This window comes from Danio rerio, chromosome 14 (genome assembly GCF_052040795.2).
Source record: "Danio rerio strain M-AB ecotype USA chromosome 14, GRCz13ab, whole genome shotgun sequence".
Taxonomy (NCBI): Eukaryota; Metazoa; Chordata; class Actinopteri; order Cypriniformes; family Danionidae; genus Danio; species Danio rerio.
The window spans coordinates 18,638,247-18,658,787 of NC_141034.1; the positions used below are offsets into that span (position 1 = coordinate 18,638,247).

At 36.3% G+C, this 20,541-nt stretch overlaps 1 protein-coding gene and 1 long non-coding RNA gene across 4 annotated transcripts in view; one reads left to right on the forward strand and one right to left on the reverse strand.

Moving 5' to 3' along the window:
* canx (calnexin) overlaps positions 1-20,541 on the reverse strand; it is a 44,186-nt gene that overhangs the window by 3,372 nt on the left and 20,273 nt on the right. For 2 of the 3 annotated variants that reach the window (NM_213448.1, XM_087280357.1), the window contains 9 exon segments: positions 982-1,076; positions 1,182-1,287; positions 1,407-1,526; positions 11,254-11,469; positions 12,083-12,239; positions 14,433-14,546; positions 14,637-14,826; positions 17,592-17,784; positions 20,314-20,395. In NM_213448.1, the coding sequence (NP_998613.1) occupies positions 982-1,076; positions 1,182-1,287; positions 1,407-1,526; positions 11,254-11,469; positions 12,083-12,239; positions 14,433-14,546; positions 14,637-14,826; positions 17,592-17,784; positions 20,314-20,395 (1,273 nt within the window). 3 annotated transcript variants of the gene reach the window in all.
* On the forward strand, positions 15,977-20,395 carry LOC147833915 (uncharacterized). Its single transcript, XR_015507343.1, has 2 exons — positions 15,977-18,934; positions 19,130-20,395. It is a non-coding gene; the product is annotated as an uncharacterized LOC147833915 (long non-coding RNA).

The following is a 20,541-nucleotide window of genomic DNA, read 5'->3' on the forward strand; positions in this document are numbered from 1 at the left end:
AATGATTGTAGGCTATGATGGCTTGGACCAGAAGTTTCTGCAAATTTTGTGTGATTCAAACATTTATTAAAGAAACTATAGACAGTTTTTATTTTTTATTTTAATGATGATTACAAATACGAGAATTAAAACGCAAGCTTAGCTAGCAATTTTGGAGAATTAGATGTTTTCCCATTTAAATAGAATGCCCGAGCATACTGACCGAGACGCGTTTTAAAGATGACTGCAAAAAGTGACTTGCCTAAATGGAGTTTAGAATAGCAATAATAATGGTGAAGCCTTAATTACTACAGTAAACAAAAGAAAATTTGGACAAGGGTAGGAGGAAGGGCTAAGGGGTAGAATTGGGATTGGGCCTAAATGATATAACCTGTTTCTTCAATAAAGTGATTTTGTTTTTCAGCTGCTTATTATTGGAAATTTGCATGTAAAATCTAAAATAAATAAATACATAAATAAAATAAACTGCTATTGCAGTCTTTTGTTTTTATGATTAGGGACCGAGCATCTACAGTGCATAGGCTCTATTGGAATGGCTCCAATTCTCCTTCTCCGTAATGAATTGCGATTTTGAGGGTCTAATTTGTATTGCAATTTTTACCTGAATAACTCTATTTGGAAAGAAGTCATTATTTTGTAATGATCAGGATGATTTTGTATGTGAGTGCATCTGCAAAAAATATGTAATAAACAAATGACAAGCAACAGATCAGAGATTCAAATAAAAACAGATCAAATATAAAACATTTTTCTTAAAATATTACACAGAAATTGTCAGAAGATTGCCAGCATCTGATTGGTCATTATGGAAATGAGCTGCTTCGTCAGTGTGGCATAAATGTGCACATTTTCAGCTGATCACCAACAGAACTTTCTGCCCCATCAGCACTTTGAGATGCAATGTAACGCTACTTTAACATTTAGCAAATCGTTCTCAGAAAAAAAAAAAAACATTTCCTACTAGTAGCACAAGAAATGTACCTCATTAGATGTATTGTCATCTTTGTCTCCATTCTCTGCGGTATCGTCTCCATCTCCATCTCCTGTGGAGTCCTCTTCTTCACTCTTCTTTGCCTCTGAAGGGAAAAAAGAAAGAAAAAAAAGTAAGAAATCAGGAAATCAGCTCAACTTTCATGCGATCCAAACCAGACCTTCCCGCTTGAGGGGTTTATTTGTCAGACCTGGTTCTTCATCCTTGGCTTCCTCTTCTTCAGCTTCCTCCTTCACGTCTGGCTGCGGTTCATCAGTCTTCTTGTACTCTGCAGCAGGTGTAGACGCTGAGCTCTTCTGCAAGTCACACAAAGACATCAGTCTCACAGAGACACCCTTGGCAATACAGAAAGGTCATGATGCTTTCACTGGCACAAATTGAATCTTCGATAAAGCACACAGACATAAGCTTTTACCTTTCCAGTGCAGCAGAAGACGATGATGAGCACCAGAGGCAGAGCCACAGTCAGAACATAGACGATCCAGAGCCAGGGTCTCTCTTCAGCAGCTGTGATCATCTGATTCACCAGACCAGGCTGTCAAAACACACAAACACAAAGAATTCAATTAACATGCTTGTACAAGAACCAATGGAAGCTATATATATGAACAATTCTGAGAAACCAAAATGGATAATTGAGGCCCTGCCCACATGAACACTGGCATTTTCAAAACCTCATTTTTTTCCTAAGTAGTTTTACTGTTTGTCCATGCGAACACGAAGTATTGGTTGACAAACCGAAACTCTGGCTAGGGTTAAGATTATTCAAAACCACAAGTACAGCATTGTCGTGTGGACACTAGAACCAAGGTTTTTACCTCAATGTTATTTTGAGTGTTATTTTCCACTTTCTAATTGGCTAACAAGGCTGGGTTCACACAAAATTTGAAAGACGCATATTTCACACAAGTATCACGTATTCTGCATTGTTCAAATGCTGGATGGTATTCCTCTTCTGTTCTTATGTTTGTATTGACTTATATGCAATATTTACTCCTCTACTTAATTCCCGTTTGTAAGCTGATTTATACTTCTGCGTCAAGCGCACGAGTATGCTCCGGTGCAGCCTTTACACGGTCACATAGCCCTGGCCATGGTGGGCTGACACTCATCTCTCAAAAAAGTAACCCGTCACAATGACGAATAGCGCAAGCTCTAATTGGTTGGCTTGGTACCCGTGAAGAGCGTCACTAGATTGACGAAGCGAGTGTTTACAAGTGTCGAGTCCTGTGAAGGAGCTCCAGATGGAAACTGTGGTTTTGTGTTTAACTTATGATTAAAGTTGCGGCACGTCCGCCAGTTCCCGTCTCTGAACGGGAGTTTTAGCTACTTGTAGCTTTCAGAAAAAAAAAAAATACCTGCAAAGAAACTCGACACAGGAACATGAAAACCTCATTGCCAGCTAGCGTTACAAAAGTATTATTGCAGAGCAACACAAACAGTACGCAGAAGTATAAATGCACCGCTACGCGCAAGGAAGGCGCTGAGGGTCAGGCTGATCACTCGACAAATAACTTTACAGTTTTCTTCTGCCATTTTAAAAATAACATGGCCCCAACGAGATTTTTTAGATAATTTCAGTAAGTGTGAATGCTGCCATCTTAACCTTGAAATGCAACCAAAAATATATTCCACATCCAAGTAAAATCTGGTGCGATCTGACAGGGCTTTTACACCTGCCTTCTTTAGTTTGGTTGAATCACACTACAGTTCACTTTCTTGTTTAGTGCTGTTCATTTGGTCAGGTGTGAATGTAGCATATTGCACTCATGAGCAGCGAATGAGCACCAAACAAACATACTGAGACCTGTTTGAAAAGGTATTCTCGATATTTTTAAAACAAACACATGGAAACGTGGTAAGATGATCCCAACTCAAAAAGAGCCAGCGGCTGCGCATTTTTGGATTAAACAAGCTCATTATGGGATGAGGGCAAGTATTTGTTTGCAATGCTTTATCAACAGCTCCATGGCAACTTCTGAAGTGACTTGCAATGTGCCTCCACCATTTGCATAGCATTTAAACAAGTCTTTTCTAGCTGCATCCATGCTTTATTCAGAATTTATAGTCTGTCTGAAGTGATTCACACAAACTACATAATGACCAGGGATACGGCCAACCACCGCTCTATACTAACAAGCGATGTGTTGCTGGCTTTTACGCCTCTCTTTGTTTACTTTGAGTAGCAATATTTGCATGGACCAATTGAAAATCTCCTGAGGAAAAACATTCAATGAGACATCTGGTCAACGAGTGACCTTGATGTTTGTCACATGACTGCATTTTGGTTCGTTTCAACTGGTTCAGACCAGAGCATGTGGTGTGAAAATAAACCAAAAAAACAAAAACATATTACAATGTATCATCTGTTGCCCTTGGTTCTGACCAAATTAACTGAACCAAAAGGTGTGAAAAGACCTTAGTTTGAACACAACATGGACCAAAGACATAAACAAATAAAATTCTTGCCAAAGTCACTTTAGCATGACCTACTTTGGCACCAATAATATTAATCAATTAATCATTTTGATAAGACTTTGCTCACTTTGGCTTTATTTTAGAAAGACCATAACATTTGAGGTTGCATGTTATGGCCCGTTTTCACTGAGTGGTACGGTATGGGTTACCTTTATCAGGCTTGCTTTTACACTAATAAGAGAGTACACTGCCAAAGGAAACGTCAAAGAGGAAACGTCAAAGTAAAGCTGTATGGGTTGTTTACATTTTATATGTGAAGCACTTCTCACAAAACAGATGCTTTATACACAAATACTTGTGTATAAATGTTCATTACTAACCTTTCTATGAACATGATTTGATTATAACTGCAGATCAATGATGTGCGAAATAGCCTACTGTAATGTCTGCGATTATATAAAAAACCTGCAACATATAGCCCACAGTAACCCCTTATCTGTATCTTCACCAGACGAGTTCAGAATGGTCAAAAAGATGATGATAACAGTTAAACATGGCAGTTTGTTCATGTTTTAGGTTGCTGAAAGAATCGTTTGCTCCTTTGTTTTTTAGCATATCACTCTCGCGTTTTTCCGTTTCTGAAAGGATCAGGGGCCTGTTTCAGAAAGCAGGTTAAGTGAAAACTCAGAGTAGTTTAACCCTGAAATGAGAGAAACTCTGGGTTTTCCGTTTCAAAATGGCAGGTTTGTTAAACTCGAGAAAGCAGGGTAAGTCAAGCCTGTTTCTAAAAGAGAGTTAACTTTAACTCAGAGTCAGTTACCGTGGTAACTTACTCTGTGAATCTAACCTGGTCCGGAGCAGGGTTTATTCTCTAAACTCTGAGTTTCTGTCGGTCTCCTCCCCTTTTTTAAAGATGATGCGGCATTTCTCGCATTAGTCTTACATTTCCACACACCTATTTTAGAGCTCATTTTGGAGATGTGCATAAAAAAGATTGATGGAAACGTCATGATTCACATAACTTTTGAAAATACGCATAATATAACAAGTGCATAACTGAGTGGGTTAAACTTTTATTTGATAAGATAACATAAACTACGAAGTGCACTTACAGTATGTACATTAAAAAATGGTTTGTTAGAGATGATGATAAAAATGTGTGTGAAAAAACAAACCAGCAGACTGAGCACACTGCAGAACATCTTAAATGGTGTTTTAGTCAATCTAAAATGCCTTTACTGTTTTATTATTAGTGTATATTATTAATTACCTCCGAGCGTCTGGAGCGTGTCAAGATCTCTGCGTCTGGCTTCAAACGCCCCCACGTGTTCATTGTGTCAATTGTCTTCTGAGGCTCAGGTACAATTAAATAAAAAATCATTGATGCAGCTTCTTCTGCCGCAGTAAATTCTGTTTTTACTGTTGATATTTGGCGCAAGTTAATCAGGAAGTGACGATTGTGTTCTCTTCGACTCTTTGGATAAAAACGCTGCTTTATTTTTAGGCATTATTCCAGTTTTGCAAAAATTTATGTAATAGCCTATATTTTGATGAAAACACAGCTATTGCCTACATTTTTGTCACACACAGAACAAAGTCACGTACGAGGCTTGTCCTTTTTTTCTAAAAATAATTAGCTTAACCTTTGACATGCACTGTTACTAGTTTAATGGGATTACTATTCTGTCTAAAAATTATTTTATTACTGCTTACCTTCTTAATGTTATATCAACCTCTATCACTCGATCAATAAAAAGGCAGACACAGAACAAGTGCGCTGTTAAATCTATTAAAACTGATAAAAGTGTATAAAAGTTTAGAAAAAAGTATAAACGTCACACATTACATTACTTATTTTATTATACTTAAAATGTTTAAATACTTAAAATTAAAAATTACGCATTAACTTGAGCAGCTGTTTTTCCTCGCTGTTTCTGTTTCACTGATGTTTGCTTTATTTTAAATATATACACTCATATTTGCTATAACTTTGCATGAGAACATCAAGTTCAGCTTGAAAAAGAAATGCTGATCTCTTTTTTTTAAGATGTTGCCGTAGTCACTCGTAATGTCTGCACTCCATTGATAATGCCTTTTTATAGTCACGGTGCGCGCGCTTAACTCTGAGTTGGTCTACTCAAAGTTGATTGAACCAACTCAGATCGGCTGTTCTAAAACCGAAAACTCAGAGTTTTTAATCTCTCGGTAAATCAACTCAGAGTTCAAGTTTAAACTCTGAGTTGTTTGAACCTCCTTACTGAAACAGGCCCCAGATGTCAGAAGCACTTTAATAATCATGCGCACGTTATTATCATCAGCTCAAGAAGTTTGTAATTTCAAATATAGTAGTGCGGCAAGCGACTGCAAGCTCTCTGGAGAAAGTGAAACCACTCGCATTTTTATACGGCATCGTAAACAATAGGACAACAGGTTTATCTTCTTGACATTGTGGCTGTTCAAGACGATGACAATGTTTGTTTGAGCTCAGGTCAACCACGGCTCATTATTATATGTATATATTATTACGATGTAATGTCTTTGCTCTGTATTTAAAAGTGGCACTTTCTTTGCTTTCATTCTCCTGGCTTGTGTACGCGCTAGTGACATTTGTCTGTAAACCAATAGCGTTCAGCTGTGAGTCTTGCTCTGCTTTTTGGTACCCTTTTGTTTTGCTAGGTACTAATTGGGAAGGGTACACAAAAAGTGGTATGGTTTACTTTTAGGTACCTTTTGACAGTGGAAACGTCCATAAAAGAGTATCAAACAGTACCGTACCACTCCATTATAGACATGATTTGGCAGTCAAATTAATTTATTTGTTTCACATTAAGAAATGTCTGCTATAAAAGCGTTACCATTATACCTTATTCAAATCTTTAATTGTACTAAAAGTGAAAATAAATTGAGTACAAATGTTTCATTCATTCAGAGATTTGATGCACATCTCAGCTCTGAGAAAAAAGGCCTCTATTAGTTCCGAAAGCCTGGCTTTGATGTTGCTGTGACAAAGCCATCATGGCCGATTAAACAGACCACAATCAAAACAGTAAAACACTCAGACAAAAAGCCACTGGCTTCTATTAGGTTCTTTAGACAGGCACAGAGCTAGTCCTCCAGTTTAGCATTCAAGGCATGTCTGGAATCCACCTTTGGGGAAAAAGGCATTTGCACAGTAGGAATTCTCATGAAAGCAGTCCAAAACACAGCTAATCCCAGAGTACACGGCGATCAGTGGTGCCTCCCAGATCACCGACAAAGTCAGCGACGTTCTCTTGTGATCTGCAACACGCTCGGAGAGAAACCCCACGCAGACTGACTTCTGAAAAAAGGACCCATCGCTGCCTAGCCATCATGTCTTTGAAGACAACAAGAAAAAACATGACAATCTAAAAAGAAGACCACATCTGAGCACAGGCTCTGGAACAAGGTTTGCCATAAGATCTGATTTTCGTAGCATACAAATCAAAGCTCAGTGTTTCACCCCTGCAGTGCAGTCATACGATATCTTTCTGACTGGGAGTCTTATTTACATGGTGCATCACAGAGCTCCATCAATATTTTGCAATCATGGAACTGAGCTGCAAAATTACATTTGCAGTATAAGAAAATTGCACAGATTTTTGGCAAATTTAGTATTAATAATTTAATGGCTGGACTGCACACTTAATCAGATTGTGATATTGACTAGTGTCTGGAATATTAAAACGCAGAGACTGCTATTGAAAAACGGAAAATTTTAAAAAGTCACAGACACAATATTTAATCTCCAGAGCTGCTCAGAGAGTCATTTTACAGGAAATTGTGACGTATTGCTATTGAATTTTATAATAAACATTTCATAGTAGTAATAACAATACAATTATTATTAAAAGCGTTTTTTTAAAGGAGCAATATAAATTCTCTTTCATGTTAATTTTGATAGTTGTGCAACAATGTTTAACAAAAAAAAAAAAACTTATTTTTAGAAATTAATAAATAAGAAATCTTAAATTTAGAAATTATTACAATTATTTGAGAACATTTTAAAGGATTAATAAAATTGTTAGTACTTCATTCCTTCAATTGATTCTGGAATAATTGTTTTACTTGCCTTAATTGTCATTCAATAGCTTCACAACTCTCCGCTTTTATCAGCTCTCTCATAATGGCCAGTATCAAGTTTAATATCACAACATTTACTGTGTCTCCCAATCTTGAACAAAAAAATGCATATTATTGTAAAGGTGTAAATGTCAAGATTCAAAATGTTTGTTTTGTCACAGTATCTTTGACAAAAATAGATTTGTGACAGAACTGAAGACATTATAATAGTTTGGGTGTCTCCTGGAAGTTATTTTGGTACAATGTTGAAAATCTCTCAAGAGAATAGAATTCTTTGATAGTAGGGGTGTAACGATTAATCGTTGTACGATTCATTGCGATGCAAAAATGTCACAATATGCATCGTGGCGTTATGACTATTTGATTACGATATGACGTCCGTTTTCTCTTATTAGTTGAGCTGTTTGCACGTGAGCTACGTTCCACCTGCTGTCGCACACGAGTTCAGATTGCAGCAGCAGTAATGTTAACAGACCAAGATGAGTGGAGTTGAAATAGAGGATGGCCCATCCTCTCAAAATCAGACATCTGGCAACATTTCGGTTGTACAGTCATGGGACAAACATAGCCTAAGTTTTAAAGTCTTCACAGTGATTTACATACTTTGCACAGCAACATGGATACCTCCTAATGGTGTTGAAAGTCACATACTGTATTTATAAGGTACAATTCACCCTAAAATATCATTCTGTTTTCATATAAGGATGTATTGGCAGCCGCAAAATCACACATGACGTGAGCTGACCGTGAGCTGTTACTACAGAGGGCGGACTATGATAGACGCGCGCGCGTCTGCTTCAGTGAACAGAACCTGCAGGTTGTGACTAACGGGTAATAAAGTAGTAAACAACATTCAGTTTGTGAAAAAGAGTGATCGTTCAGGAGCCGCGTGGGAAGTATGAACAGCAGTGGAAATGAAACCGAAAGCGTGCACATTATTTAAATAATCATATCATATTTTAGAGTTATGATTATGACGAGCATGAACTCTTTTGAGTACAGAGGTACACAAAAATGCACGTCAACATGATACACTTGATAGCGCCGACATCAGCGACGCCGAAGAAATAGTAAACCTGCCTAAACTGCTGAAAAGAGCCACGACTGTCCTGTGTAATGAAAAGACGGCTACCCTGTCACTCATCATGCCCAACACGAAGACAGCCATCTATAAAAACCTCTCAGACAGATACATCAGTTCAGGATTATCTTATAGAACTGCTGATTACCTGGAAATGTAGATTGCACACACAAAAAACGCAAGTTACCAAGCAAAGCCTTAAGCTCTTATTGTTAAATTCAATTGAATTGAATAATTTTAATAATATTTTATAAGAAGTTTTTAAATTGTTTTATTTTCCAGAGACAGGCCTGTTTAATTTATTTTCTTAAAGAAGGTTCAGTTTAACACGTTGAAACAAAAGAAATACATAAAAAATAGTTTACTTGGTATTTAAATTTTTTTTTTAAATAAAATTTGCATTTCAGTTTAATTTTCAATTTTTATTCCAAATATCGTGATACATATCGAATCATGAACATTATATCGTGATACACATTGTATCGTGAGCTGAGTGTATTGTTGCACCCCTAATTGATAGCCATTTTAAATTTGGAACACAACAAGGATAGACACATTACCATGACTAGATTTGAACGTTTTGTGTAAATATTTAATTTTTAGAAAATTAATTATGTTAGTATTTATTAATACTATATATGATACTAATAATAGTATTTGATCTACGATGGCTCAGCACAAGTACTTGTGGGAAAACTAAACATAACGGCCTAGTTTTCACAATTTTGCGATCGCTGAATCCAATGCAAAATGTGTACGACCCTTTTTTTGCGATGCTTTCAACGATGGGAATCGGTTCGAGGATGACGGCTACTTGATGTGACTGAATTGAAGGACATTATTTTTGCTTTACATGTATGGCTGGTATTATGATGTGCATCAAATCAATAAATGATTTTGCTTTTCCTGCCATTGATGAGATAAAACACTTCCCTGTCATTGATGAGTTTTACGACAATCTGCATTTTAGGTGTATTGCAGTAAAGAAACCCTGAGTGAGGTACATGAAGTCAGACGCAACGAGGAGTGAAATTTGATAAACAGAAAAATAATGATGAAAAATAAAGAGTTTAACAATCTTCCTTTGGCTTAATCCCTACCGTTTATTTTATTTATATATACTGTATATTTTTATCGCTAAATTGTATGCAAATTTCTGGGATTAACCACCACAAAGACATTTTTAAAATCATAAGAAATCACATTAAAAATTACAAAAGGAAATAGGTAAAAAACTAGAGGGCCTGATGTCAGTGTAACTACTTGTCAAAGGGTTAAAATCCACCTTAAGTCTGTATTCATGAATTAAACCATTCCGGAGTGCATTCTCACATCTATATTCAATTAAACGGCAGTCACCATTTAAAATCTTTTCTTTTTTTATTTTAAACTGTGTAAGTTTCATAACATCAATTAATTAGGCATATATGGTCACTAACAGTCATCATAAAAAATCCATCAAGTAAAAATAAAACTGATAAAAAGAAGGAAAAAGATGGGCTAACAAGATAATGCTCTATATTCAGATTTTCCAAAGTGGAGAGATTAAGAGGTCACACATGGGCTGTGTCAAGGACACAGAGCTGTGGTCTCAATGTGTGTGCGTGTGTAAGAGTTACGATGGATCCGTGTGTGTTTACATGTGCTTGTGCTGATGAGGAAACAGCAGGCCCACGCCCTGTGGACGAATCAGCTGATCTGCCTCCGCTGTGTCATCAGGTGTAAGTGGAAGCAGATTTACAGAGCCATGCTCCACTCACACATGCCACTATTTACAACAACACATGGGAAAAAGAGATTTTCACAACCATGTCCTCATATTATTGCCAAAGTCACAGAGGTCCAGGACAGATAAAAATGAGAAGAACAAACATTCTCCATGTTAAGTTCTAGCAAACGTATTTGTGATCTTATTGGTTTATTAATTATATTTTTTGGTCAAAGTCTACAATAAGGCTTCATTGGTTTACAAAAACGAATAAATACTAGGCCTGCACAATTTATTACTTTAGCATTGATATCACAGTGTGTGAATATGCAAAAGTCACATCCCAGGATCTACAACATGGGAGTTAGAATTACAGTTGGCCAGGTACAACATGAACATGAAAATTTGTATAGACAATATAATCTGGCTGCAGAACTTGCACTTCCAGACTTATATATATATATATATATATATAAAGAATTAGTAATAAAGATGCAGACAACTAATCATTTCCGGTATTGTTTGTTTTCTTTTTGTACACCACAGTTACATTCCCTTGTGTATTTTATTTAATAAACATGAAAAAGCTGGTTTATTTAAAAAAAAATTTGCTTTTAATTTGTAAAGCATCTTTCAGTAAATTAACTATGTTTTCAATCTTACAAAATATTTTTTGCAGACAAAAATCAAACCAAAAAGTGCTTCAGGGGTACTTCATGCGTCACTGCTCTTTGGATAAGTGAATCATAAAAATATGATGAAATGTATATATATTTTTTTTTGATTTTCAGTTATTTTTCGAGTGCCTTGGACTCATTTGGTAGCTTTTGAGTTTGAGAAGTCTGTTTTCTGTGTGTATTTCTTCTGCCCACCAACTGTACCTTCAGCTTTCTGATACAGCACATGATTGATGGAGAATTAGAAAAGAGCAAGATACAACAAGTTGTTTCATACCTCGGCGGCTCCCTCTGCAGCTTTCTTCAGACCCCAGCCATCATTGGCCCATCGCTCCGCCACGTTACGATCAGAAGTGATGAAGAAGTTGTCAAAGAAGATATCAGAAGACATGGACCAGAGCTCCAGACCGACAGCGCTGAATGGAGTCATACGGAAGGGGTGCAGGTCCTCAAAGAAGTCTGGGTTTGGGATCTTCCTGGGCTTCCACACACCCTGATTAACAAACAAACAAACAAAACGACACTTTTACTTCAATTCACGACTTCTAAGTTTATCATAGCTATCTTCATTAGTTTCAAAAACACAAACCTTTCATAAACCCCAGGAATGGTATAACTGAAAGTTTTAAAACCTTAACTTTTTCAAACCATAGTAAACCTTAAAGCCGGTTATTGTCTCATTCATAGGCCTCATTATTCAAAATATATTTTAAATATACTTGAACTGTTTTATTATGTAAAAAACATCTAACCAGAGACTAGGGCTGCAAATTAGCTTTTAAATGAAAGCTTAAATGTGAGCATTGGCTAGGTTTGAATTCCCTCTATTAAATAAACTTAATACTACTACAAAAAAAAAAAGGTTTTATATTTATATTCAATAAATTTCATGCAATACAAACAAATGCATCTATATAACATCTAGTTCATAAACATGTAGAAGATAAAAAAACAAGTCACATACTTTTAAAATACATAAATAAAATGCATTGACTTGATTGATCAGTTCAAAAGCAAGCAAGAAAGTGCATTCTCGTTAATAACACATCCTTAAAACTCTGCTTACAATGATACTGTCAAATAAAAGTAGTATAAAATCTAGTTACCTGATAATTTGGGTTGTCAATCATTGGTGACTTCCACTTGCCCTTGTAGTTGGGGTTGTCGATCATTGGTCTCTCCCAAGCACCGCAACCGGGGGCTGTTTCACAGACTGGATTTGGAATCTGAGGTGCTTCCCACTCACCATCCATATCTTCATCCCTGAGACACCAAAACAGACACATGTAATGGAGGTAGAAAACCTCTCGCGCAATGTGATCCACAGATTGCTATTTTAGCTGCTCTCTTGGCTATAATTATCAAAATTAAATCTAGATCATCACCCCAGGAGCCCTAATTTCTTCATTAAAGTCGACTTATTTTACTGCAGTACAACTTATAAGCACACAATCTTCTTTATGATGATGTGGCATGACATTACAATGCACAACATTTGCATCGTGGACTTTAAAAGTAAATAGTAAACCATCATCATAAATAAAGCATAATGTTATGTACACAGATAAAGAGAGATACTACAATATTATTACTACATCTATTCTCTTCTCTTCATCTTAGGAAAAGTAGGCTGTCTCAATGGCCCTTAACATAACTTGACTTCAATAACTATACGTACATTACATTTAGCAAAAATCCAGAAGCCAATACTTACTACACATTGTTTTATGTGACTGTACTGAGGGTTTCAAGCACCAAAACAATACAATTTATTTAAAAATTGTAAAACATTTACACATTTATGCCGAGTTCAGACTGCATGAGTTTAGCTCTGATTTTGACTCTCCAACAGGTTGAATAATCGCAGCCAAAGGGCTGAAATCACAGGCAAATCGGTGCTTGTTCGTGTGAGTAACAATCACACAGTGTGAACTATTAAAGACACTATCTGAGAGACTAGCCGATGAGTTGCCGACACTCATCAGATATTTGGCACGCTAAATATCTGGACCTGTCTGCGATTCAAATCATCCAGTGTGAAATGTATTCTGATTGAAAATATACATTTGTTAAAATATATATTGTGTGACTGGGCGTTGTTTCCATGCCATTTCTCTCGTGCGTTTGGTTATAAAACGTAGTTTGTTGACCAAGACAAAGTTGTCAGCAAATTCTATAGTGTAAACACCGCACCGACAGAACGCTAGGCCAGATAGTCATGCATCTGGAGCCATTCATTCGAATGCATTTAATAAAATATTATTTCAATTCATAAACATGTTACACTAAATGACAAACCATTCTCAACCATGTCTTATGTAAAACAAGTTAGTTATTTAAAACAATACAAATAAATAGATTCACTTTACAATATTTACAATTTACTTTTCTTTTTATGAATAAAAATATGCCCAGATCAAGTATGACGTACAACATAAATATTTAACTTTTGATTAGATATTTATATTTAACATGAATATTTCTAACAAACTTCATTTCTGAGTGAAGTTATGAAAATTGAGATTCCATATATTACAATTTAATTATAATGACAAAAATTGCTTTTATTAAATTGTCCTAATTGGTCAATTAATCTTTCACCCACATATTTTTTTTTTTTTATCTCGTCATTGACCACAAAGATTTAAGCATGATATCCTACATATTCAACTTTTATATATAGAATATTCTAATATTTCGTCACCTTAGAATTACAAGGTTCTATCTGACACTTTTGTCAAAATTGAGTTAGACCTATTCTTATAAAATGACATTGTATTTACAGTATGGGATTTTTTTTATAAGTTGTTAACAATAAGACTTTTTATTAAAAAAACAAAAACAAATGTTACACACATACTGCCTGCTATATTGGAATGCAAAAACTGTGAAGCTCAATATCCCAAAATCATTCAGAATGCAGATAGAACCTTATAATAATTCCAAGGTGACGATTTAAATAACACTTGTGCGGTTATAAAATGAGAGATTATATACATTAAAATTTGATTGTGATGGCAAAAATTAGCTTTTTTACTTATTAATTTATTCTCTCTCACATTGCATTTATAAATAAAAAAAGTTAACTTTATTTTGTGTGAATATTCAGTAAATGTGCATGAAATTAAAAACACAAAGGTAACAGCTGAGCTGTGATAACTTATTTTTTAAATAGATTTTATAAATGTGTCGCTATACTGTCTTGATTTATAAACAGCTATTATGTTTGCATTCAATTCCTTACAAATATCACTTGAACCAAAAATAATTGTTTATAAAAGTTAGGAAAATGTGTCTTCTTCATGAGCATTTTAATGTACAGTTAAAAAATATCCTAGAGCGCCACCTGCTGTTAAAAACAATAAGAAACGATTCAAGATAGAACAGCGATGCATTGTTTTTGCCACAGTTCTAGCAAACCAGGATTATTGGTGATTTTAATGTAAAATGCATTACCAGTCCTCTGGCTTGACGGCATCAGGATCACTAATGTACTCGGGCTCATCGTCCAACCAGCCATCAGGTTTCACTGCATCTTCATCCGCAATCTTAGCAGGTGCATCTTCATCCCTGAATCACAAACACATCAAACAATAAGAATATGGACAAAAAGTGAGGATATTGGGCACAGCACAGAAACATGAAGACACTCCGCCTCACCAATCCTCGGGTTTCACAGCATCTGGGTCCTGGATCTTGGGTCGCTCATCCCAATCTTCAGGTTTATGGTCATCGGGATCCTCGATCTCGGCAGGAGGATTGACAGGGGGAGTCACATCATTCAAGAGGCTGCCGCTGTTCACCACAGTCTGGTCGATCAGGATCTCAAAAGTGTTATCAGGGTTCAACACTGCAGGAGAACAAAGAGATAAACAGTAATGAAATCACCCGTCTAATTTTCACACCACCTAAAATAACCCGTCTATGAAGGCCATTCTGTTGTGCTTTTATGAAACAGACTTTATGGTCACGTATAATGAAGTGTACATTAATTGTGAAAATTGAAAGCAACGGCCAAATAAGTTTCAGTAGGACATGAGATGTTTTAATTCAGTACAGGTGTATGTAACAAAACCACTATTCTATGAAAAGTTGAGCAATTTGTTGAGCAATGAACGCAATGACCAATCGGCAGCGTTTAAGAATGTGCTCAACATTGCTTAAATGTTAGCGGGAAATTGAAGTTTGCAAAATTTCTGTATCAATTGGTAACAAAGTGGATGCTTTTACCAATCCTTTAGGGCAGCCGTCACCAAACTTGTTCCTGGAGGGCCGGTGTCCAGCAGATTTTAGCTCCAACCCTAATCAAACACCTGAACAAGCTAATCAAGGTCTTACTAGGTATACTTGAAACATCCAGGCAGGTGTGTTAAGGCAAGTTGGAGCTAAACCCTGCAGGGACACAAGCCCTCCAGGACAGAGATTGGTGACCGCTGCTTTAGGGCAGTGTTTCTCAACCACGTTCCTAGAGGACCACCAGCACTGCATGTTTCAGATGTCTCCTTTGTCTGTGTCACCCATTACAGGTCTTTCAGTCTCTGCTAATGAGCTATTGATCTGAATCAGGTGTGTTTGATTAAGGAGACATGGAAATGTGCAGAGCTGCTGGTCCACCAGGAACGTGGTTAAGAAACACCACCTTAAAAAGTTGTCAAAAGTATCGATACTGAAATTTAAAAAAACTGCTGTTCCCACTAACATTTGCACAATCTTAAGCGCATTCATAAACACAGCTGATTGGCCTTTGTGTTCAACAGATATGACTGTGATTGGCCGTGAAGGTCATAGGTTTTCCAATCTTCACCGCTGTTCACCAAGTGTTTAAGAATGTGCTCAAATGTGCAGGAAATGGACATTTTTTAAATTTTATTACTGATTAGTACCAAAGTCGATACTTTTGAAAACCCTAGTACCTTATAAGTTGAATTTGTTTTACAATGATTTACCTTTACTATAGATTTTGATAACAGCCTGTTATCTGTTAAAGCTCAACTTTTTTTCTCAAGTACTTAACAGTACATTGTAATATTGAAATCACGACATAAAAATGGGACAATCTGTATTGCTAATATAAACTGTGTGATTCATGATACAGTGTTTACTTTATCCAGGAGTCAGGTTATTGTATTTATAGGGTAGAATTGACCCAAAAATGACAATTATGTCTTCATAAAACATTCGCATGCACATCTTCACATGAGCTGACACCTTTGGTTTTGTTTACCATAAAGAGAGGTGACGTGGATATGCCATTATGCAATAAGACACTTGCATTTGTGCAAACTTTAGTGTATGTGCTCAAGGTTGTCTTTCTAGGCTGTGAATAACAATTAATAAAGTAAAAAGCATTCAGTTTGTTGGACAAGTCAATCGTTTTGCTTCAAGAGAACTCAGTAAATCTTCAGGAGGCAGTGAGTAGTAATTATGAGAGATAATTAAACAAGCATTTTAGATGCTTTATTCTTTAATAGTGAACGGAGTTGCATCGTGCTGCTTTTCTGCAGATTCACTGAAATTCTTTATTCACAGTAGAAGTATGAATGTTTATATAGTGGCAGACCAACTAACCTATTACTTCATATAACTTTGAATTTAATGCTTAACACAAAAAGGTCATCTGCTAATAACAAATACCTGATTTAACAATAAAAATGTCTATTGATTTGTAAAATATGTAAATCAGTTGATGAAAACGCCAAGATGCGCATACATTTTGAAAATGCACGTTTAAACCATATGCGCATAACTGAGTAGGTTAAACTTTATTCGATAAGAAAAGATGCGCAAACTATGATGAAAACACTTTTACCAAATAAATTCCAGTTTACGGATTAGAAAAAAAAAAGTCATGTGGTTTTATTATAAGAGATCATGTGATGGTAAAAATATGTGTGAATGGACAAATCATCAGGCTGAGCTCATTGTAAAGCATTTGAAATGTTGTTTGGGTCAATCTAAAACACCTTAACCATTTCAGTATTAGTGTTATTATATTATTAATGACCTCCAGAACTGTCAAGAGCATCTGTGCTCTGCGTCTCACACCTTCAAACGCCACCACACATTCATTAAGTGTTGGCATCGTCTTCTGAGGTGAAAGTCATTTATTAAATAAAGAAAAGACTGACACAGCTTCTACCACAGCAAATTCTGGTTTTACTTGGTACTTGGTGTCAGTTATTTAAGAAGTGACAATTTTGTTCTCTTTGACTGATTGGATGGAAACGCCGTTTTATTTGCGTGTCTTTTATGCGATACACACGTTTGGGCATAAATTTAATTTGCACCTTTGAATGGAAACATGGCTATTAAGGAAATGATTTAAATCCAACAACCCAAAATGTATACACAATTTAGAATTTTAGCATGCATATTTTAATATTATTGTTTCTAAACATACTTTAGCATACATATCAAAATAATAACAATTAGTGAGTTCAATAATGAGATCTGTATTGAATCGTGACTTGAGTGTATTGTTACACCTCTAATTTTTCTTGATTTTGATTGTAATGTAATAAAGTGCTTTTATTAAGCTGCTTTGGAGCAATAATTCTTATGAAAAGAAATTATACGAAGAACCTTGAATAAAGCTCTTTTGAGATCTGTAGTTACCCAGTGTGTAGAGGTGCGTCTTCTTGTCGGTGTAGTATGAGCGAAGGTCTGAGTCAGGTTTCTTAGCATGTTTCTCCTCAAACTCGCCCGTTTTGGGGTTCTTGTGTCTGAAGATGAAGTGCAGTTTGTAATCTTCACCACACTTATCAGGCCCAAACATGATGGTGTATGGAGTCTTGTCCACAAACTCCTCCTGTGAGGACAGACAGGAAAGAAAGAGTTGAGGCCACACATAAACAATGGAAACATGTTATTGTGCCCATATTATACCATTTAACAAATAAAATAACAGCAAGGAAAAGCTGGGTCTCCACTTCCTGCAAAAGGTTGTAAGTTTATAAAACTTTTGTACAGTGCCAGAGAAGAATCTTCCCTACGGCCCTGTCCAAACAGTAATAGACTAAGGTCAGTCCGTTAAATTTTAATATCGCTTTGGCCTTTCGTTTACACAACACTGACTTTGTCAGTGTCCTGAAATGAACTTTTTGACTTGCAGGTTACAATGTGGAAAAATCTTTAAAAGCCGCAGTCACTTAATCAAGTAGTAATGTACACTTACTGGCCACTTTATTAGGTACACCTGTCCAACTGCTCGTTAACGCAAATTTCTAATCAGCCAATTACATGGCAGCAAATCAATGCATTTAGGCATGTAAACATGGTCAAGACGATCTGCTGCAGTTTAAACCAAGCATCAGAATGGAAAAAACGTGATTTAAGTGACTTTGAACGTGGCATGGTTGTGGCATGGAACCTGACAGAGCCATCTCCAGGGTTTACACAAAATGGTCCAAAAAAGAAACTATCCAGTGAGTGGCAGTTCTGTGGGCGCAATTGCCTTGTTGATGCCAGAGGTGAAAAGAGAATGGTCAGAATGGTTTGAGCTGAGAGAAAAGCAACATTATCTAAAATAACCAGTCCTTACAACAGAGGTCTGCAGAAGAGCATCTCTGAACTCACAACAAGTCCACATTGAGGCAGATGGGCTATAGCAGCAGAAGACCACACCGTGTGCTCCCTGTCAGCTAAGAACAGGAGACAGAGGCTACAATTCACATTGGCTCATCAAAATTGGACAATAGAAGATTGGAAAAACATTGTCTTCTCTGATAAGTCTTGTTTTCTGCTTTAACATTCGGATGGTAGGGCCAGAATTTGGCTTCAACAACATGAAAGCATGGATCCACCCTGCCTTGTATCAACAATTCAGGCTGGTGGTGGTGTAATAGTGTGGTGGATATTTTCTTGGCACACTTTGGGCTGATTAGTACTAATTAAGCATTGTGTCAACGCCTAAGAATACCCGAGTATCTCTGTGGACCAAATCCACTCCTTTATGACCAGTGTACCCATCTTCTAATGGGTACTTTCAGCAGGATAACGCACCATGTCATAAAGCACTATTCATCTCCGACTGGTTTCTTGAACATGAAAATAAGTTCACTGTACTCAAATGGCCTCCAGAGTCACCAGATCTCAATCCAATAGAGCACCTTTGGGATGTGGTGGAACAGGAGATTCGCATCATGGATGTGCAGCCGACAAATCTGCAGCAACTGCATGATGCTATCATGTCAATATGGACCAAAATCTCTGAGGAATATTTCCACTACCTTGTGGAATCTTTGCCATGAAGGATTAAGTTAATTAGATTAAGTTCTGAAGGCAAAAGAGGGTCCAACCCGGTACTAGTAAGGTGAACCTAATAAAGTGGCCGTTGAGTGTAGATGGGCAAAATGCTATTTTTTGGAATATCACATGACCAGGAGGAACCACTATGTAACAACCAGTAACTTATTCATTTAATGTTTTAATATGATATCATCAGCATTGGCTATATTCATGGCAACAGTTCTAGTAAATATTCTAATATTCCAAACTTTTAGAAGTTGTTTAAATCCGATTAATCATAAATACTGTAAACAAGCCAAGACAGCTTTCAAGACAGCTTTTTAAACATTTCCCCTAAAATATTTCCTGAATAAAAACGCTCTATAATATAATCTAAAACTGTACATTCTATTATAATGTTTTATCTTCAAAACATTCTTACACTAGTCACAAATTTCTCTTCCCTTTTATATATATGTCTGTGCAAGTCTTGAGTGGCCACTTCTACATCTCATATGTACTACCTGATCATGTCTATTAATATAATGATAATTATTTCTTTAATTTATAAATGGATTTAATTAACAACCAGTAACAACAACAATGGCAGATTACAGAGCTGTGTTTGTGCTGCAGGCGCTGCTAAGTTTTTTAGCACACATCAGATATTTTTAAATCCAACATGTTGCCCTGTTTACGTCTGTACTCCGCACGCTTCACGCAATGCTTGACTGCAATCTTCTGTTATTTTAGTGTATCCTGCAGCTCTGTCAATGTTTGTTTACAGGACCACATATAAGTGTGACACACACATCACATCATTTTAACCCAGTTTTCACTTTTCCATCTGAACGTAGACATTTCTTGAAATCAGTGTATGGATGAAAAAACTTTTAGAAACCACAAAAGAAAAAACCCACAATAGATTCATTCATTTACTCAAATCAGTTGGACATAGCCTAAATAATATCTCATGGAAAAAAGCAAGTCTTTACACTGATGTCAAATAATCTGAAGGTTTTTGTTTGTAGATCAAGGTATTAAAGGCAGGTAATAGCTACTACTCGGATTTACATCACAATCAGCACAACTAATATATAAACCATCTTACCAGGTCGAGGTCAGGAGTCTGAGACAGCAGTTTAACATAAGCCCCACCACAGTCAATTCCAGTCTGGAAGTTTACTTCATACCTGAGGAAACATTGAGGGTTACTGTCATATATTTTATCATTACTTCAACATCAATGTTTTTAGATTATATGAGTATTATGTGGCTATATTATAATCTTGAGTTCTGATATGACAAAGTTGACTACAAATGTAGTATGAATGACTAC